The following is a 22,193-nucleotide window of genomic DNA, read 5'->3' as shown; positions in this document are numbered from 1 at the left end:
GAGAGGCAACTAACTAAATGTCTATGTTGATACTACTTCAGTAGTCTGGAATTAATGGCAGTTTGAATCATTGCAGTTTCCTGTTCTAATAATTTAAATAGGTGCCTTCTTGACTGATAATGCCACGTAAACCTAACTGCAGATGGTTTAATGTATCTGATAATCTGCTTCAGGTAGGACACAAAGCTATTTGTCATTCTTATTATCTGCTCTCCAAATAACATTAAGGAATCCCTTTGGCTACACTATTATTCCAGTTGAAAACAAGTCCAGAAGTTCCCATTTAGTCCTCATTAACCTGAGTTAAGCTACCCTGTATGTAAAATGCCTGAATGAGCTATTAATAGGTACAGGTAAATCCTATCTCTGTCTATATTATTACCAAAGATTCTGATCAAATCATTGTGACTCTAGTTTCTGATTAGAATAGGTATGAGAACTCTGGTGGAAATGCCTTTTCTAGTCCCCGTGACAATGACAGCTTTCAGCATTACAAAAGAATTTTAAAAGGCAGTGAGGATTACTGAGGCAAAGCTCCTAACAAGGCCACACTGCTTCCTGGGTCATTTCTCATGAGAAAGTTGTTTAGCCTCTTGGGGGAAGGTTTTCTGTGAGTTTATTTTCTTCCACTTGAAGAAGCAACTAGCTGCCTTTTCCCTTTCTTCTTTTATTATCCTTCCACCTCAAAAATTACATACTCCCTACCAAAAACAGGATAATGTGGGAAGAACAAGGGTTCTGGTCATGTTTAAATCCCAGTTCTAACGTTTGCTAAGGACCCTAAGCAAGTTACTTAATTTCTTCATGGAGCCTGTTTCCTCCTGAAAAGTTGTTACAAATACTACCTCTATCTTGAAAGGTTGTAAGGATTAAAACCGATATATGTAAATTAACCCCCTCCCTATCTAGGAGCTTGTAGCGCAAAAGGAAATTAAGAGGTTTGTACTCTACTTTCGCTGATGAATGCAACCTTCTAATTTCTTCATCCTTAATCATGAATTTTAGTTATTATGACTCTGGGTCTTGCAGGAACAAACTTCTATTAAATAAAATGGTTCATTTTCACAAAATTCCATGGCAGGTTATACTTTGTAAGAAGTCATTTTTGATGTCCTATAGAATTTTTTAAATAAAGGCTTTATAAGATTGATCTATCATCGGTTTTAGTGATTACCTGGTCTTTCTAAAAAAAAAAAAACTAAGCTTGAGTATGTTATACCTTGATAGTAATTACTGCATAATAAGTGAGTGTCCTAGTTAATATTTAGTGCTGGCCTTGCAAAGAAAAAAAATCTTGGCCCATGTACCATATCTATTAGGAAACTAGTGTTCTCATGGAATGCATCTGATTCTTTTAAATAATCAGTGTAGTTTAAAATAATATGTACTGGCTGACCACTTCTTGGTTCTGTTTTACCTTCTACACAGTCATAAATTATAAGGGGAAATGGCTTAAAGGAAGCTGTTTTAAAGTACTGCCAACTAACTGCCTATAATTTTGGAATTTTTTCCATTTCCTCAAGCTCTTCGCTATGGAAGAATGCATAAAGTCTTTATTGGTTGTGCAATGACTGGGATATTTATTTTAGGTTTTCACACCAGAGCACAGAATAGCATTGTAAAGACATAAAATATCTCTAAACTGTAAATTAAAAAATACAAATTTAAGCCAGTTGTTTCTAAATTAGCAGCTTCATCACACTTACTCTGAAAGCTAGGTCAACTAAACCTGACAACACTTTTGGAGGGAAAAACTCTGGGCAAAACAACCCAAGGGATCCTTACTCCTATTTCCTGCATGCTTCTGAGCAGTAACAATTGGACAATTACCATCTATTAAGACTAGCCTAGCTGCACATCTCAGGCTTCAACTCTAGTTTTCCCAGCATAGAGTCAAGTGTTCCTCCAAGCCTGAATTGTTGTTTGGTCAGGAATTCACTGCATATTGTTAAAGTGAGTACAGGGCTTTGAAAGGGAAAAAAACAAAAGCACATCAGTTTCACCAAGAAAGGGAAATCATGAGCCAGCAAGATAATAACCATGATTTGGGGCCTCAAGTTAAGAAAGTAGCTCTTCAAACAAAAAGCAGACCTTTTCTGTTGAGTATAACCATGGCTGCTTTAGCTGTTCTCTTACGAAAGACAACTGGGGAAACACAAATTACAATTTTAATAATTCCAGTAACTTAAATCTGTACTGGTTTTGTAAAAATGAACTGTGAGGTGCTTGGTGGAAGTAAATTGCCAATTTTTATTTCCTGGGAACTGAAAGATAACTTAAGTATCCAAAATTTGATATTTTTAGCTAGTTCAGCTGTCAACTACCACAAGGCCAGTGTTATTCTCAGATCTGCTTTACCCTACCCAAGGACACAAAAGAACCACCTTTCTATACATAAGCTGAAAGGCAGAAAAGGCAATTGAAGAACCTCACCGAAATCTAACACCTTCATCTTACGTTTTCTTTTACTACTTTTGGCTAGGTGAAAACAAATTCTTAATGTCAATACTGATTTCTGAACCTCGTTTCTTAAAAACACATCTATATACATAGATATGCTTTTTAAAAAATTATAGTATAAGGGGATTCAATTACTTGGGTTTTTGTTTGTTTAAAATACAGTATTACCTGTTATTTTGCCTGCTATGCTCTTCCTCTCCAATGCAGTGAAAATTCAGTTTAACTTGCAACTCAAAAATCCTAGATATAAAGAATGTTTACGTTTACTGTTGAACTTGTAAATTATCATTTATACTAATTGGTTGCTTCATAGTATAATACAAATACTTAATGCAATTCAGCAGATATTTATTGAACTCTCTAAAGATTTTAACAAATATAAAATCTTGTTGGTTTTAATAGGTTTTCTTCTTTTACATTTCACTTAATATCCACGTTGAGGCAAAAAGCCAAATCAAAGTTTAAAAATATTTCTTAGCTGAATTCGTTACTGTTCACCTTTTATAATTACAATCTAGACACATACCACTTACAAAACTATGATTTTCCTTTTATGTTACCTGATGGTTTGCCTGTGCTATTTTAAAGGCAGACACATTCAGCATTACAACTGCATTCTAACTGAAACACATATACATCCTTCACTGTGACAAAAGCAAGCATTTAAAAAAATGAGTTGTTAAATAGATGCATTTCATTTTGGTTTGATAAATAGTCTTCATAATTGGGCTAACAAAACTGCCACTTATTAAGGTAATTGCTCTTTCATTTCAAAAACCAATCAAACTGCTTTTACATTTAACCTAAAACATAGGTCTTGGCCAGGGATGTGTTATCAGAATCACCTGTGGTTTGTTCAAAACCAGCCATACCTTGGCCTGGATAGGTCTGGGGTAGGACCCAGATCCAGGAACCCTCCTTTAATTTCAAACAAGCATTAGGGGTGATTTTATTATAATCTGTATCCCCTTCCCATTAAGAAACATGCCCTAAAATATTCTAATATAAAAATTTAAACCTTTACTAGAATGTACTTAACATCTAACTTTAGTAATTTGTTGACATTTCAGTAATACATTTATAATTAGGGGCCTCAAATCATAAGCAGTGGACATTAATATCCATTATAATGTGAATTGTTATTGTTCACGTTAAGGAAAAAAGATCAGATACTCAGCATTACCACTCTGCACAGTAACAGTAAACACTTCTATAGTGCTTACCACATGCCAACTACTCTACTAAGCACTTTACACACATTAACTCACTCATCCTCCCAACCTAATGAAATAGGTATTATTTTCATTCTACAGCTGAGAAAACTGAGGCAAACAGGAGTTATGCACACAGGTAATAAATAAGGGAGCCAAGATTCAAACAGCAGTCTGACTCCGAGTGCTTGCTCTTCCAATATGGCCTTTCTACATGTTAATTAAAAAAGCATTTGTTATGTGTGATTAATATTAAAATTTAAAACCTTACTTATTTTGGGAGTGTTAGGACTGTTCTTTCTTTGAAATGGTCAATAACAGTCAGCTGTCAAGTTTTGAGAAGATACATGCAACCACAGCTACTTGGGGGCCATAAATGACTAATGGTTCAATGTGTTAGTTTCAGAGCTTCAAGTCTCCTTTCCTGACAGAGGGGAAACTATACATTAAATTTTATAACAAAGTTTCATAAGACCAAGAGTTATATTTGGTTTTAGAATGTTGAGAGCTTAACATCTTTATTTGTAAAATACTGTTAGTATCATGCTTCAATTTAAGCATCTGCTCTACTTCCCGTACCACACTATGAGAGAGAGACAGGTACTCATCTCCCCAAGAGTCCTTTTAGTTAAGTCCAGAGACCCTACCATCATCCTGACACTAGGACTTTTCAAGGGGTCACATCCAGGTCTTTGACACAAGGCCTCCTATCTCATGCTATATGCCTATTTTTTTTTTTTTTAACTGTGTTATACAATACGTTCACCTTTATTCCTTTTTCTTTCTCCTACTACAAAACCCTCCAGGAAAATTAACATGCAGAAAATAAGGCCCATGGGTCAAAGAAGGCACAAGTCTTAGTACAAGAGTCTTGCCTACACAAACACACACTAGGTGAACTACTGTTGCAACGTACGAAGGTAATCTCACCAAAAACCATTTTGTGTGCTAACACAATTATATCAAATTTCTTTAAAAATGTTTTTTAATTCAAAGGGTTCTCTTGCAGTCCTTTAAGGATACTGTTGACTTTTAGTACATTCTTAAGATGTTTGTTACACTGGTAACAAGAACATTAATATAATTTACAAGTTTTTCAGGTTAAGTAGCCCTTTTTCTACTGTAATTTGTGTCTTGTATTAAAAAAAATACTTCACCTTTCATTCTGTCCTACATGCTCTACCCTATGGCCATCACTTATAGGAAAAAAAAACAGTGATCTCCTGGGTTGGGAGGGAGGTAGAGGGGCAATATAAAGAATTCTGCCGCTCATCACTATCCTCCTAAAAGCCTCAACTTACCAAAAGTAAAAGAATAAAATTCATGAAAGAAAAATTTTTCTTTTTCCCTTCTACCAAAAATTTAACACTTGTATACACACCACAAAGCCTTGAAATAAAACTGGTTTGTTCTTTAGGATCCAATTTCTTAGGTCTAATGGAAGGAGTACATAAGATTTACTGAAACTTTTATCACATACTCAGTGTTCTCTGTGGAAATAATGTATGCAAGTATACTGAGGCTTAATCACTCTATCAGTGCTGGTAGCTAAGACTTCACCCTTCTGTTAACACACCCTGGAGATTTTAAAAACACTTTATTTAATAAAAGTTAAACATACAAAAACTGAAATTAACACACATCCTAAAAATCACCGTCTTCCATTAATAGGAAGGCCCTTTTCTATGCATATATTTGGCTTAAACTCAACTCAGGATAACTGTGACGTTCACTTATACCAAGAAATGCTGACATCTTGATCTAGTTAACAAAAATTACAAACTCAGCTACATGAACATAATATACAGGGAAATTATGGTCAGATTAATGCACAAGAAATACAGTAAATTTTTAATGATGAAACATTCAGTACTCTTGTTCATTAATTTAGCCTTGGTTTTTTACAAAAATAGTATCTACACTGTATACAGGGCTATACATCAGCTTTTTGTTTTCTCATATAAACATTACACATCCAAAAAATGGTACCACTACCATAAATGAAAAATCAACACAAGAAGAAAGCAAACGTACAAAACAAACAAAAAAAAACATTAGAAAAGGTAGCTGGTCCTAAACATTGTTTCTTATACAAAACTAAAACCCAATGAAAAGAATAAAAGAGCTGGATCAATTTTAGAGATGGTCTAACGGGCTTAGGAAACAAGGAAAAACCTCACTTTACCATTTATAAATTAACCTATTTTTAGGCTTAATTAGGCAACAGTGAGGTTTAAGCTGAAGATAAAAAAAATGAAAAGATGATCTCTTTAGCAGGTTGATATTTTGCCTTGATGTTCCAGTGAATTGTTAGAATATATGGCATGTTCAAAGCATGTGAAAATTCCAAATTAGGACTTTACAAAAAGTATCTACCATCCATTAAGTGGGGGCCTGATATTAGGAAAAATCAACATTTCATCTAAGTGCTGTGTTTATGCAGCATCTATCTAGAAAAGTTGCTTTATCCAACAAACTTTGAGGAAACACTGGTAGTAGTAATGAAAAAAGTTAAATGAATAGGTATCAAATGCAATCTCTTCAAGTTTCATTCTATTGAAGTCAAACAATGACGACAATGGTATCTTCCTTACTCATCTAACAAATAATTTACCTTTAGAAAAATATAAGGATAAAAAGGTAAATGTAAAGCCCTGCAGAGATGAAATCCAACAGTTTTTCTGATTATTGAGGCATCAAATGCCTGACATTGTATTTAGAGGTATCTTGATACTGTGTCATGGGTTTATCAGCAATTCCACAAGTTCCTACTCCAACTTTGCCAGTTACACTCTCAGGTGAAGCAAAAATACTTCTCTTTACCTAGGGAAAATGACACAAATCATTCTTGATTAGTTTTGGAAAAAATCAAAATACACTTACAAAGAAAAGTACATCAAGGGAACCTGAGTGCTCTTCTAAATAAAACAACCAGTGATGCCCAGCATAAGACATGTTAACAAAGCAGGCAGGGTTCAACACACTGACTCTAAGCAGTATGTAAGGCAGCAAATTTTTCAAATTTTAGTTTGTAGAAGGAAAAGAACCTAGATCTTTTCTAATTCTTGACATAAACTCTCATTCATAGTGTTTCTATTGCAGAGACATTGGCTAATGGAGATACTTTTCAATAAGCCAAAGTGAAGATTGAAGTAGATTCTGAATTCAAGATCTAGTTATGTATTTTTTAAAATCTGTGTACCTGCTTTTTCATTTTAATCGTATTTTAATGACAGTTGTACTTTTCAAATTTACAAAGTATGATGAAAAGATTTACAAACCTGGCCTTTTTTGTTTTTAGAATAGGCTCTGTTGTTGAACTGCTGCCATTTCACCTTCTGGTCCTCTCTTTCCTGCTCAAGTTCTTTTATTCTCTGTGCTTTTTTCAAAGCTTTCTTCTTTTTATATTCACGCTGCTGGGCAATCATTTCTTTTCTGTGTGGATATAACAGCTAAATGACTTCCTTGGAGATATTTAGCAGTGCAAAAAAACTCCAAAAAACAAAAACACTTATAAATGTATACACTCTCCTCTCCATGAATAAAAACACTAGTATCAATGCCAATCACCCAGCACTACTAAGAAATAAATGTTATTTGAAATTACATTGAAAGCTTTCAAACATAACTATCTATTACCCACGTAAATAAAATATTTCAATTATGACTCTTCATTTGACTTTTACATACTTTTGCCAGTTGCGTTTTAGGAATGAGTTTCAACATTAGTAGCTGTCTGAACCTTTATCAATTTCTAAATCAATAGTTAGCAAGTATAATATGCTGCATTTGGAAAAGGTGTATGAGAGATTCAGTACAGCTAAAACTTTATTTCATTTAGATTGGAAGAGCACAGCAGCACAAAGGCAAATCATAGCTAACAACTCTTAAAACAGAAACAACTTGGGTTTTCCAAAAACACTCTCAATAGGATCTGATTCTAAAGCTCTCTCAGTAATTTCTCCTCAGTTAACACTGACTTCTCACCATAAGAAAGATGAAGAAGTCTTTAAAAAAGAGGCAGTAAGATCTAGACTCCTCTGTATCATATAATGACCACTATGAAGCTAAGAGCCGCTTTTTACACAGATGTTAAAGACTAAAAACAGAGATGTTCTATTGTTCTTTGATCTGATTTTCTTATTGGGGTGCTTAATTCAAATGTTATTTTAATAGATGATATAATTTTCCAAAATTCAAATATATTTATGCAGCAACTTAAGTTTGAGAACTCTTGACAAATCCAAACGATAGGAAATTGTGTCAGATATGAACAAGTTAACCAAAATATTCTTAATTCTCTCTCTTAAATACCTGTCAAACTGTACACTTCTCCATCCTCACTGCTACTCCCTGGGTTCCAGCCACCATTCTCTTACACCTGGATCACAGCAGTAGCTGCCTTGTCTCTGCTGCCAGTGATCATTCAAAAGCTCAAATCTGATCACATTATATCCCCTCTACTTCAATGCATCACTGGCTTTCAAGCTCTTTCTGGTCAGGCCTCTACCTCTCTAACCTCTTCTCTTGTCAAACTACACACCCTTCAGCCCCAAGTTTTTACCACAGGAATTTCTTTCTGTTACCTCTATGTTCCCACCATGTTTTCTTTTTAAAAAGTAAACATTTACTGAGCACTTACTACATGTCAAGAACTGTGCTACATGCCTTATTAATGCTATCATTTAATACAACCCCATAATGTAGATACTACAACCCTGTTTTACAGATAAGGAAATGGAAGTTAAGCAGCCTGCCCAAGGTCATACCTTCTAGTTTCTTACCCGGCTAACTCCTCCCCCGACCCCAAATCTCAGTTAAGATGTCATTTTTTCAAAGAAATGTGAACTGATGACTAAAATGCAGCTTAGCTACCTTTTCTTTGTTCCCTTGAAGGACCCATTATGTTCCCTTCATAACTTCTACACTTAAGTCCTTCTTTTATTACGTATTTTGTTCTCTAGACTATAAACTCAGTCAGGACAAGGCCCGAGTTGATCGTCTTCACTGTGGTGGAACCCCAGCACCTGATTTAATGAGAGGTACATAGTATCCTCTTAATATTTATTGAATGCCTAAGTGGGAATCAAAATGTCATCACTTTACGTAGTTATACATATACAGACAACACTGACCCTATAATTCTAATCTTCAAGATAACGGTAAACAGTATTACAACATTCTTACCCTAATCTAGCCTGCATAAATTCGGCAGACTACCTCAAATACCCAAACGGGGAAGATTATACTTAAAATGCTAAAGTCAAAGTTACTTACTTTGACATGGGTTTGTTGCCACTGTCCTCCTTTGCCTTCCTTCCTTCTTCTACAGGCTTGAGGTTCAACAGTGGAGTCACTTCAGCATTGCCATAGCCAGCAAAGGTGATTGCAGCGGTACCGTTTTCTTCATCTATCTCCTCAATCTCCGCTTCATAACACCTGTAAAGATATCATGGCTGTAAGCAGGTGAGTAAAGGTTTAGTACTCAGCCTACAAGACTTAAACTGCAGTGATTCAAATATTACATGTGTCTAATGTATTACATATGTCCAATCAAATGGCCCTTTAACAAAGATAATATAAAGGAATAGTTGGAGTTAGCCATCTATCAAAAAAGAAGCCCTAATTAAAACATTATCAGGAAAGTCTCACATGTCTACTAAATGTGCTTTAGTCAGTCTCTTTAAGATATTTCTTAGAGGAATAATTTCAATGTGCTTCACAGAAGTCTAAGATACCAACCATTCAGTCAATTTTCAATATAAGGAAAAAATAGTTTAGATTATCTTTTAAAATATCCATGCATTTTCCTTTGCTTTCATTTTTCTTTCCTCTAGGATCCAAGCCAATCTTCTGCCCCAAAACTTAACCTAAAGCTAAAACCTACTGTATTAATGGTAACCACCCCACAATCAAATTGGCTCTGTATACCATATTGGCTACATAAAAAGATTAAAATAGGGTATTTCAAAAACATCTTACCATTGTATTTTATTATTTCATGTTATAGTTAGAGTTTTTTCTACACTTACTGTCCATCTTCACTCCAGATTGCCATACACTTGTCTCCTACTTTCCATGAATGAGTGGGCTGAGTAGAAGCAAAACTGTCTGAACTTGCAAGAGTTTCAGAAGGCTGAGTTGACAGAAGGTCTTTGGTTAGTTCTATAACTTCCTAAAATGGAAAAACAAAAACAATAACGTTATTTTTATAATTCACATAGTCACCTACTTTCAACAGGCAAGTTCTTTCAGTTTTTGATGATGACAGCTCTCATACCATATAGCACTTATTAAGTACTCTACATATTTACTTGCAGTTCATAAAAATACTATGAAGTAGGTACTGTGATTATCCCCATGTAGAAAATGAGATACAGTATTTTATACAGCGGGTAGAGCTGGGATTTAAACCCAGACAGTTGCCTTTCAGCTTAATTAACCTCAAATACTAACAGAAATAGAGTAGACGAGCTTGTACCGTACATTATTTCTAAGCACCTATTTTAGCTGAACAGATCTCTAAAGATGAGAAATAGTCAATTATGAGGGACTGAACTAGGTTCAAGATCATTTTATCCCATATCATTGTCATGTATATTTCATACAACTGTGCTGTTTTACAGAGCATTACTTGGCAGTAGTATTAACTGCACAGCCAACGTGCTCCCTCTCCCCCTCAAACACTTGAAGTGGCCTTATTAGTAATAAAAATGCTCCTGCTCATAGTATTTCTACTAAAATATTGTAGGCATATATTAAGAAAACAGTAGTCTTCTTATTTATTTATTGTAAAACTTAGCCCATTCGGGTAAGCAAATTACCAGGTTAGATTTAAAATATCCCAATATCTTTCTGTTAAGCACATTAGCACAGCTCCATTTAACAGGGAAAAATAAATGTCACACACACAGACAGGCAATGCCTTTCTGTGTGGCAAATACTTTTTCTAATTCAGGCTTACACTTACTAGCTTCATTCAAAGGTGTTTACTAGGGTTGGTTAGAAAACTTAAGAAACAGTACAAGTTGAGAGATTCTGCTACCTATCTCCTATATTTTTACTCTAATGAAGATCCATATTATGCATCGTCTTATCTGATTTAAGAACTTGCATACCTGTTCCCCTACTGTTGCTTAAAACATCACATTGTGTGTGTTTGGGGAGAAAAATTAGCAAGTTAAACTCTGTACTGAGTTTCTTCTGGCTCCTACTAAGGTTTCATAATAGTAGTTCTGGTTCAGTAGCCAAGAAAGTTAAATATTACCTCTTCCTAAAGATTCTAAATCTTCCTGGCTATTTCTGAAAAACTAATATTTGAGCCTAAAAAAAAAAAAAAAACATTTAGCCCGTGGAAAAAGGTCAGTTTTGTGAATAAAAATTTTGTGAACAAAAAAACTGGATGTCTCAGATTTGACTTAAAAATTCAGTCAAGTAGTAGCTTTAATGAAGTTTTATTAGGTGCCAAGTAGCCATTCAAATACTTTTTAATTAGACAATACTTGCAAATAAAGCAAAGAACTTCCAAATAAACAGATCATGTACTATACAAAGGAGAAGAGTAATTATCCAGTTTTGTTTTTAATTAACCACTTTTAAGGCCAGGAATGTAATCCAGTAAGCCTGACTCAAGAACCCATACAATCCCTATCATTAAATAATTCCATTTATCTAGGTATCATTTCACTACTAGAGTACAAACATGAATTCTGCATCTGTAGGTATCAGATTTAGAACTCTACTTCTTTTACAACATCTTCCCACCACATTTTCATAAGGAAATACATTTCACCAAAGAAAAGGGTCCTGAAAAGCTGTGCATATTACAAAGAATTTTCAGAGCCCTGCACTTAAGTGACACTTTTTAAAAAAATCCAGAGCATTTATCCCTAGTTGTCCTTTCACTTTGCCATGTTTTACATACCCATCCCAACAAACTCTGGAGACCCTTCTAAATTTTTTTCTTCACATGTGCATATGTATCAAAGTATTAGAGACACTATTTTATGTATGAGGGGGTTCTTAAAGGTACATACCATTAATTACTTTTCCTCCCCCAAGTCTGAGTTCTGAAACTGCTCCTTCATCGACAGATGGGCAGCAGTTACAGTAATCGGCAATTCCAGGAAGCATCAGATGTTGTGATCTACATATCAGCAGGTCAAAGGGGGTGCACTCAAGCACTCTGCTTACTGAAGGAAGGCGTTTCGGGGATGCAGAGAGCCACTGTAATATATGAGACAAGTGACTTGACCCCTGCCTCCTTTAGAACCAGTTTATTCAGCAAAACAGCCTAATAAATTGACTATTTTTGTGATTATCATAGACTGCCTGGGGAGCTTGTCAGCTAGCTAGCCTGGATTTCACTATACCGACTTTTTTACATGAAAGAAGAAAGGCAATTAGGACTTTGGTAGATTAGTTTCCTGCCTGCTGAGTAACTTTATTTTATATGAAAGACAGTACATAAGGAGATCCTTACTGGCAAAATGGAAGTCACTGAAAAAAATGCAGAAAGAGTATTTTGTCAAATGATAGGGCAAACAAATTCATAACCAGGTTAAGGATATTCCATAAGAGGAACTCAAGAAAATAAAGGAGGCCACAAACTCAGTCATCAGTCTGAACAGACTTTTTAGGAAATACAAAAGGCAGAATTAAATCAATGGCACAAGGCATATCCCAGAAAGCAGAGAAGAAAAAAAGAGGACAATTTTTTTTAAAAAACCCATGACAAAATAGAAGCCGTAACTGTAGTCAATGCAGACAACAATTACTAGGTGGAAGCAGATATCCAAACACTTTTCAGAATTTTATCTAACCTTAAATGATGCCTTCCATCTTTGAGTAATTTGCAGTTCAAAACAAACCTATATCTAAACCAGAATGAAATTTTTTTTCATGATAGAAAGAGGAGGAAAGGAAACTGTGATCAACATTGGCCAGGAAAAGCATTCTGTATTACTACTAACTGAAGTGTTAGAACTTAAGCTTCTAAATCTGTGCCATCCAATATGGTAGTCTCATGTGGCTATTTAATAAAATTAAAAATTCTGTTCTTCAGCCACCCTAGCCATATTTCAAATATTCAGTAGCCCTATGTGGCTAGTGGCTACGGTATCACAGCAGACATAGAACATTTTCATCACCACAGAAAGTTCTGTTGGACAGTGATATTCTAAACGGTTATAGAAAAGAGGATATTTTACAGATAAATGACACTTAGGTCATCAATGAACCCTAAGTCAGTCATTTACGTGCTTACTACAATGTCTACCACAATGGTCTCTCTCCCTACAGTACTTTCCACTGTAGACCATGTCATATAAGGCAGTTCTGTCCAGACTCTGACAATTTATTCTAGAAATATTAAAAAGACCTAATAATAATGCTGTTTCAACCTTCACTCCCAACTCCTCCTCCACCAGTTCCACATATACCCTTCCTCCCACTGCCCAGGAAGCAATATACCCAAGACTGGTACAAAATGTTTTATTTTCTTCAAAGAAAAAGACCCTGCTTTTAAGTTGGTAAAAGAAGATGAGGGGATGCCAGGATCTCTCTCTGAGGCAAACAGAAAGTCGGCCTGGGAGTGGGAGAAACTGCTCCCAATATGTCTTTTTCTTATTGCCTAGCACCCTAAAATCCACTGGCCTGACTTCTACATATTGAAGAAGGGTCTTGTTTTCTGTGTTTTTAAAAATAACATACTATTGCAACTTTACAAGCTTCCGAAATCCAAAATATGAACCTGAAAATATTCAACTCATCTTTACTATGCCCAGATAAGCTCTTTTAGAATCCTGGATCTGGACCCCATTTTAAATAAGTTTCATTTATTTGCAGTTCTAATATTCCTAAAATATTAATAATTTTGATAGGCAAGAGGATGATAAAGGAAGGGAAAGGATTACTCAGGATAAGGATGATTCAAGTTTTGTGTTGAATCAGTAAAGAAAGACCACCTAATCAAAACTCCTTTCAAAACTTTCCAAAAAATCAGGTTGCGAATTTTAAGTTCTCAAATTTGTTAAGAGGCAAAGTCATATATTTACAAATATTACATAGTGTTTTTCTTAATCAACCTAGTGTTCGGAGAAACAAAGGATATTTACTATTATGGCTTTACATTTGTCTTGAAAACCCAGAGCAAGTTTTTAAGAGCAGGTTTCATACCTAGTGAACTCTCCCATAACAAACAAACAAAGTAAATTAAAATCTCCTTTTCAATTAGATCAATTTAACTTCAACAAGTGTCAACAACTACACTGTAAAACCTAGCCTTAACTTCAAATATTACGTGACATTTATGCAGAAAACAAGTATCTCTTTAGATATTTTTATGTGTTTTCAATACAAAGTGCTACGGGCTAGCTTTGAAAAAACACACTCATTTCGTTTTCAGAGAATCTTGTGACATTAAAAAGAATCTTAATCAGGTTATGTTTTTCTCCTTTAATTTTAGTTACCCTTTGAACTAAATTTCCTTTGCCAGGTCTTTAAAAATAAAAGCACTTTCCACTGTAAAGTTATACATATCTTTCCTCTAGAAAGTTTAAGAGAGACTTCTAATATCATTTTTAAAAATTACATGAGCATCCAAGATTCACGTAACAAAGAATAACGCTTCACTCAATTTGATGTATAAAAACTGAGGAAGCAATCCTACTTCTACAAGCCATATATGCCTATAAGTGGACACCCACTAAGTGGGCGGACACCCACTCCAAAGGGTGCTTTGGGTACCTATACATTCTAAGCAACAGATCATTTGAAAAACACAAGAAGACTCTTTTCAAGCAATGTAACTGTAAGTGTCCCCTCATACTTACTTGTAAATCTTTCTTTAATTTTAGCAAATCTTCATTTTCTCCATTTCCAGACAATGCAGCTTCAACTTGCTGGAGTTGAGCTTTGTAGCTTGCCAGCTGCTTTGCTAAATCCTCTGACATCTAGGGGAAATAAGGGTAAAATCATGAAAACTGAACCAAACAACACCACCACCAAAAATAATTTCCCTGTTTGCCTGAATTAACCCTTACCAATTTTGCTCTTAACTCTTTATTATAAATCACTGCAGCTTAATTTATCACCATGACCTTTCCTCTCAGTTCAGAGAAAAGCTGTGAGCCAAACCAGAGACTTCAAGGCAATGGATTCTGAAGATTATAAACATGTCAGATAAATTCCATATAGAAAGACAAACAAAAAACAACAGATAAGCGGGAAAAGGAGGATTTGTCATTTTTTTAAAAAAACTCCTGTAACAGGGAAGGCATTGTGTTCGGCTCAATTAACACGGGTGTTACATCGTCACCACAAAACACACAGCACTAATCTGCTAGAAGAATAGAGACTTCCGACAAAATTATTTTTAAGCACTCAAGAATACTTCCAAAACCAAATATAAATGGATTTGGATTAACTACACAAATTACTCTCTCTACGTGAGCTATTCAATTAATAAGAGTGTTTAAAAGCTCTTCTCCAGAGCAAAAATCTTTCACCCAGTCCCTTAAATGGTGCCGATGCAGTTTTGTTCAGTACAAGACAGCACAAATACTCTGCCATTTAGGTATTCTAAGGAACTTGCCCTCACCAAATCCGGCTCGTTCTTCTCCTGAAAGATCCGAGAGAATCCGCTCTCGATCTGGAAGCAAACCTACAGGGTTCCCGAGGACCCTGTCCTACGAGTCCCGTCCGACCACAGCCTGGAACCTGGAAGGGCTCCAAAGGGCCCGAGCAAGCCCGCTGCCCTCCGCCCCAGCACCCGCACCGCGAAGCCCGCCACAACTCGCTCCATTACTTCCGACCTCGAAACTCAGACGTCAGCTTCCAGGGAAACCGAACACGCGAGCTCAGCGGACGCCGGCGGGGCCGGAGCCGCCGCCCCCGGACAGGCTCCGCACGGAGCGGCCCAGGATGTCCTCAGGAGGCCTCCGCGTCCCGACCCCGCCCGACGGGCCCCCTGTTGGCCGTGTTCGCCGCTCTGGCGCGGAGCCCCAACCCGTCGGGGGCCGCTGAGGGCTCAGCTCCGAGCGGGAGAGGCACCCGGGGCCCCCACCGCTCTCGCCGGCGCCCAGGCCTCGCCGGCGAGGCCGGCTGCCCCGCCTCAGGCCTCTGCTTCAACTCGGGAGACGCCGGGGCCCGGCGAGGCCTTACTCTCTCCCTCACCGGTTTTGTTACCTTGTGTGGGGTTGGGGGCGGGGCGGCGGGAAGGGGTCGGGGCAAAAGAGCCCAGTGGTGGCGGTGGCGACAGCGACAGCAAAAATCTCCGCGGCGACAACAAGGCCACTCGTTCTGAAAAGGAAGAACTCGGTCGGCGGTGAGGGGGAGGGGAAAAAAGCCGGGCACTGGAAGAAGGAAAAGACAGAGGCGGATGAAGCATCGCGAGAGGTTAAAAACCCTCGCGAGACATGGCTCGACTCACGTGATTACTAGCACCCTCTAGGCCGCCCGCCCTTAGTGGCGTTAAGGACGCAGAGTGGGCGGAGTTTAGTAAGGAGGAAATAGCGTAGCTGGGCTGCGCCAGGAGCCGGATGTGCGTTGGTTTTATGTCAGTTCCGGCTCTGAGTGGGAGCCGTTAGAGTTTTCTTTTGGGTGTGTGAGCTGTTGGGTCCTTTCTGGGGTTTCCAGGCTGGTAATTGTGTATGTCTTCTTAGGCGAGCGGTGCTGGGAGGTGGGAGGAACGGGGTTTAATGCAGCATTCGTGGCTAGTGGTTGTTTCTCACAGTGTGGTCCTGTACCTGCAGCATCAGCATCGCCTGCTTGTTTATTGCGAAGCAAATTCTCAACGCCCAACCCAGACCTCCTGAATCAGAAACTCTGGGGATGGGCTCAGCAGTCTTTTAGCAAGCCTCCAAGTGATGCCGGTGTCCGCTCAAGTTTGAGGACCACTGCTTTATATAATAAACGCCTTAGTAGCAACAAAAAGCTAATTAAATTATGGGAGAGCTTATTGGAGAGGAGATGGATTTATTTAAAACATTTTGTTACAGCCTGTTTGTTTTTTAACTAAGTTAATTATGTAAGTTAATCTAACCTGATAGGGAACAATCTTCAAGTTATAGTCTTGGATGATAAGCAGACTGGTGTGAATAGTTTATCTATGTGTAAAAAGAAATGCGCATTAAGTGTGTATTTTGTAATATAAACTTTCTGGATAGATACACAAACCTATCGAGATTTGGAGTGGAAGCCAAAGGTTTTCACTGATTACCGTTCTTACTGTTTACTCTTTTTTAAAATTATGTAATTTTTTTACAATTAAAAAACAAAACTAGTTTAAAAAGAGAGAAGATAAAGGCCTGAAACACAAAGAGGCTGTATGAATGCCAAGAAAGAACCTTTTCTGGGGCTTGGAGTCTGTTGTGGCACCCTTAAGAAGGCCCTCCTCTCAGATGGGCTAACTTTTAAACTCACATCTTTCTTCAGTTCCTCCTTGCTCCGCCCCCCCTCCCCCCCCGCCCCCAAAGGGCCTTTCCTTTTTTTCTCTACGTACGCACACGTATCCCTCATAGTCAGTTAGATAACCTGTAAAGATGGAAACAAGATCAGGTTTGTGAGTATGATTGGGATGGCAGTCAATTTGAAAGAATCGAAAATCCTGCAGAGGGCAGCAGTGTGCAGCTAGAGTTAAGAGAGAAGACGAATCATAAAGGATGTACTTTTCCGTAACAGGGTAGAAATTTGTTTAAAATACAATGTAGTTTATAACTGCTTTGTTTTTTTTAAGATTGGCACCTGAGCTAACATCTGTTGCCTTTTTCTTCTTCTTCTTCTTCTGCCCAAAGGCCCACAGAACATAGCTGTGTGTTGTAGTTGTAGATCCTTCTAGTTCTGCTATATGGGACACTGCCTCAGCGTCGCTTGATGAGCGGTGCTAGGTCGGTGCCCAGGATCCCAAGTCAGGGAAACCCTGGGCCGCTGAAGTGGAGCGCGGGAGTTTAACTTCTCTGCCAAGTGGCCGGCCCGGACCCGCTCTTATTCTCCTTGTGTGTTTTAACCATGCCAAGAGGATCTTCCTTGAATATAAACTATATAGTTGTATGAAAATCTCTCAAATAGGAACTCTTCATGAACCTCTTAGGTCGGAAAATAGGAAAATATTTTATTATAAGCTACTGTATAGATTTCTTTATCACCTTGATAAGCTTTTGTTTGCAAGATTGCTCTTAATTTCTCCCTCTGTGCGACATCGATTATATTTGGAAAGAAAAGCTATATTGAATTTTAGTTCTCACAAAGAGATGATAACAGTTGTAGGTACCATGCACCATTCTAAGAACTTTACATGTATTCATTTAATTTTCGTAATGATTCTAGATGCTATTAAAGACAAAACTGGAGCAAGTGTGAACTTTAACAGTGATGCTTCAAATAGGCGTTCTGACTTACCGCTTCCTTTCAAGTGTCAAAATCTACTTTCAGTGTCTAATTTTTCTTAAAACATTAATTCAAATTTAATCATGTTTATTCCTCAAAATTATTAGTATCTAAAACCTCTAGTTCTTTAAACCTGGTATTTATTTTGTTGAAACCTAGTAAGTAAACAAGATTTTAAAACCCCAAATTGTCATCAGAATATACAATTATTTCCTATCACTGCTAAAGAAAATTAAAGAAATACTAAAGAAAATTAGAGTGTAGCAGCTGCCTTTGGAAATGTGCCAACTCACTGCAGGGCACAGGAGTATGCAGTAAACGAATATATATTGGCTAAATGGCAGACTGCATTCTTTTTTTTTTTTCCCCGAAAAGAGTCGTGCTGAGCTAACACCTGTTGCCAATCTTCCTCTTTTTTAATTTTTTCCTCCCCAAAGCCCCAATGCATGGTGGTATATCCTAGTTGTAGGTCCTTCTAGTTCTATGTGAGCTGCCACCACAGCATTGCAACTGACAGACGGGTGTTGTGTTTCCATGACCAGGAAACAACCTGAGCCGCCGAAGCATTGAGTGTGCCAAACTTTAACCACTAGGCCATCAGGGCTGGCTTGGGAGATTGCATTCTTTAGCTTTGCTTTTATTGTATCCCTTCTTGACTAAACGCAGCTCCCGATTTGCCCAGATTTTTTTGCTATATCCACAAATGCCTAAGGTGATGAATTAGAGATGTGCACATAGTCATAATAACTGCTTATGCCCTTTGCCCTCTTTAATCATAATAGGTGTTTTGAGTGTTTGCATGGAGATTTGCTGCAGGGGCGTGCTCCTGGCTTTTTGTGCTTCTTGAGTGTTTTGGGGTACAGTGCATTGAAACCATGTCCTGGGATGAGTCTTAGGTGACATCATCCTTAAATGGGTGCTGTTCAATGCAGATGCTCATTAGTCACAGCAGTCCTGATTTGTTCACTTGAATTTGTATTGCCTTGTTTGTCTTTAGAATGTGCATTTTCAGCTGTCCTGTGTTTCATTTGTACCACTAAAGAACAGAAAACTGTGCCACTGTATCACTAAAGAAGAGAAAACATGCCACTAAAAACAGAAAACACTACATCAAGCTGAAAAGCTTCTATACTGCAAAGGAAATCAACAAAATGGAAAGGCAACCCACCAAGTGGGAGAAAGTATTGCAAATCATATATCTGAGAAGGGGTTAATATATAAAGAACTCATACAACTCAATAGCAAAAAAACAATTTAAAAACAGTTAAAAATGGGGCAGAGGATCTGAAAAGACATTTTTCCAAAGATGATATACAGATGGCCAACAGGTACATGAAAATATGCTCAACATCACTAATCATCAGGGAAATGCAAATCAAAACCACAATGAGATGTCACCTCACACTCATTAGAATGGCTGTTATCGAAAAGACAGCAAGTGTTGGCGAGGATGTGAAGAAAAGAGAACCCTCGTACACTGTTGGTGGGAATGTAAATTGGTGTGGCTACTATGGAAAACAGGGTAGAGGTTCCTCAAAAAATTAAAAATAGAAATACATATGATCCAGCAATTCCACTTCTAGGTATTTATCCAAAGAAAATGAAAACACTAACTTGCAAAGATATATGTGTCTCCATGTTCATTGCAGCATTGTTTATAATAGCCAAGACATGGCAGCAACTTAAGTGTGCATCACTGGATGAATAAATAAAGAAAATGTAGTGCACGCACGCACACACACACACACATGAATATTACTCCGCCGTAAAGAAGAAAGAAATCTTGCCATTTGTGGCAACATGGGTGGACCTTGAGGGCATTATGCTAAATGAAATAAGTCAGACAAAGACAAATATTGTATGATCTCACTTATATGTGGAATCTAAAAAAACCCCAAATATCGAGCTCACAGATACAGAGAGCAGATTGGTGGTTGCCAGAGGCAAGGGTTGGGGGTAGTGAATGAGATGTGTGAAGCTGGTCAAAAAGTACAAACTTCTGGGGGCTGGCCCCGTGGCCGAGTGGTTAAGTTCGCGCTCTCCGCTGCAGGCGGCCCAGTGTTTCGTTAGTTCGAATCCTGGGCGCGGACATGGCACTGCTCATCAGACCACGCTGAGGCAGCGTCCCACATGCCACAACTAGAAGAACCCACAACGAAGAATACACAACTATGCACCGGGGGGCTTTGGGGAGAAAAAGGAAAAAATAAAATCTTTAAAAAAAAAAAAAATCTTAAAAAAAAAAAAAGTACAAACTTCTGTTATAAAATTAAAAAGTCATGGGGATGTAATGTACAGCATGGTGACTATAGTTAGTAATACTATATTGTGTATTTGAAAGTTGCTAGGAGAATAGATCGTAAAAGTTCTCATCACAAGAAAAAAATTTGTAAAATGACATCCCCCAAAACAGATTCCTTCAGTTTGAAAAATATGATCTAAGGCTTTACAAGGATCAGAAATGGCAGAGTCATTCAAAGTTTTTTAGACCTATTTGAAAGTGGTGTTAAATAGTAATCTTACATACATTCTTAGTAGGATATATTCTGAGGGTAAAAAGAAAAAAAATCTCAATTACAGACTTATTGCTAATAGTACTATTGGTAGTGTAATTTTGAAACTCTTTTATGTCTACTATAAATAAAGTGAATAATTAATATATTTATGTTAGTTAAAACTCTGAGAAGAAAGAAAAATATAAAATAAAAAAGTTATGGGGGGAAACTCTCTGATGTTAAAACCTGAATTAGAATTATTTATGTATATATATTTCTTAGAAGTAATGTTATCCCAGTGGAGGATGCCCATATCTAGATATCTAAATACCGTTCCCCACTAAAAGGAGATCGAATTTCTTGGAAAAATAGTTGATTTTGGATCTCAGGCCCAGAATGTAAAGAGTACAAAGGTGAGCCTGGAACATCGTGCTAGAAATCAAGGAAATGCCCGAAAACTAATAGGATCAAGTCAAAAGCTTACAGACCCAGCTTGAGGGAACTCCACTGGCCAATTGTGAGTCACTTTTGCTGCTAAAAAGAATAATGACTGATAGATTATCAAAGCATTGAGTACATTTTTAAAATCCGTAAGTCCAGAGTGATTCTCAAAATCAAGGGTGGGGGAAGGGACTTTTTTTTTAATAGAAGAATGCCGGCCAATAAATGTAGATGGAATGGTAGAATTGGAAAAATCACCATGTGCAGTCACCAATGATTCGGGCGAAGATCATCAATAGAAGCTAAAACCCATCTTATAAAAGGAGGCAGGGCAAAGGAGGATGTTTGCACAGTGTCAGAGTATCACCCCGCAGATGACTTGATTATGAACAAGAAAAATATACCTTACAATGAAGAAATCCAGCAGTCACCAACTTAACTTAGTGATCACGCTTAGCACTACTAATGGTGGAACAACCTGGCTTTATAGGCCTCTTGATTTGATGCAACATGATGTAACAGTATCACCTATGAAGGAACCTTGCCAAAAGTGCTTAACCTGAATATAATCAAGCCTTTTGACCCAACTTCCAGTTTACAGGAAATGCACGGAGAGAGGAACAACTACAATGATCCTGGGAGGAGAATCAGACAAATCCAGAATGTGGGACATTCTATAAGAAAACTGGCCTAAATTCTTCAACAGGTCAGTGTCATTAAAAAATGCAGAAGACTGTTCTAGATTAAGAAACAAAAGACATAAATGCAGTGGGTAAATCTTGATTGGGTCTTGGTTTGGAAAAATAAAGCTATAGAAGAAATTTTGAGAACACTTTGGGAAATTTGAATATGGACTGGATATTAGATGATATTGAATTATTGTTAATTTTGTTAGGTGTGAAGTTTACTTAGGTTACTTAGGAGAATGTCTATTTGGGTATTTAGGGATGAGGTGCCATAACCTCTATAACTTACCTTCGAATGGTGTGGCCAAAAAAGTTATATAAAATTTTACAAAATTCACATGTGTGTGTGCACGCACATGTATAGTTATATATGGAGAGAGAGAAAGAGAATTAAAATGTGGCAAAATGTCAACCGTCATTGTGCTGGATGTATGAGTTCATTGTACTAGTCTTTAAATTTTTCTGTTTCAAATTTTTCAAAATAAAAAGATGAAGAAAATTGTTCATAGACTAGC

At 37.3% G+C, this 22,193-nt stretch overlaps 1 protein-coding gene and 1 long non-coding RNA gene across 7 annotated transcripts; one reads left to right on the top strand and one right to left on the bottom strand.

Moving 5' to 3' along the window:
• Nucleotides 1–5,251: 5,251 nt before the first annotated feature.
• On the bottom strand, nt 5,252–16,141 carry SMNDC1 (survival motor neuron domain containing 1). Of its 6 annotated transcripts, none has more exons than XM_070603513.1 (7): nt 15,858–16,138; nt 14,504–14,623; nt 11,708–11,897; nt 9,704–9,846; nt 8,949–9,110; nt 6,953–7,106; nt 5,252–6,494 (listed from the first exon to the last, which is right to left on the bottom strand). In XM_070603513.1, exons 3-7 carry the CDS (start codon nt 11,708–11,710, stop codon nt 6,357–6,359), a joined length of 600 nt encoding a protein of 199 aa, XP_070459614.1. In that variant the 5' UTR covers nt 11,711–11,897; nt 14,504–14,623; nt 15,858–16,138; the 3' UTR covers nt 5,252–6,356. The 6 variants fall into 6 exon arrangements, with proteins under 6 accessions (XP_070459614.1, XP_008538822.1, XP_070459740.1 ...); XM_008540600.2 differs by lacking the exon at nt 15,858–16,138 and adding an exon at nt 14,714–15,640; XM_070603639.1 differs by lacking the exon at nt 15,858–16,138 and adding an exon at nt 15,271–15,472.
• On the top strand, nt 9,005–9,660 carry LOC139080960 (uncharacterized). The gene is made up of 2 exons (XR_011535857.1): nt 9,005–9,137; nt 9,509–9,660. It is a non-coding gene; the product is annotated as an uncharacterized lncRNA (long non-coding RNA).
• Nucleotides 16,142–22,193: the final 6,052 nt, after the last annotated feature.

The sequence above is a fragment of the Equus przewalskii genome, chromosome 1, assembly GCF_037783145.1.
Source record: "Equus przewalskii isolate Varuska chromosome 1, EquPr2, whole genome shotgun sequence".
Lineage (NCBI taxonomy): Eukaryota > Metazoa > Chordata > Mammalia > Perissodactyla > Equidae > Equus > Equus przewalskii.
This window is presented reverse-complemented; position numbering and strand designations above follow the sequence as displayed.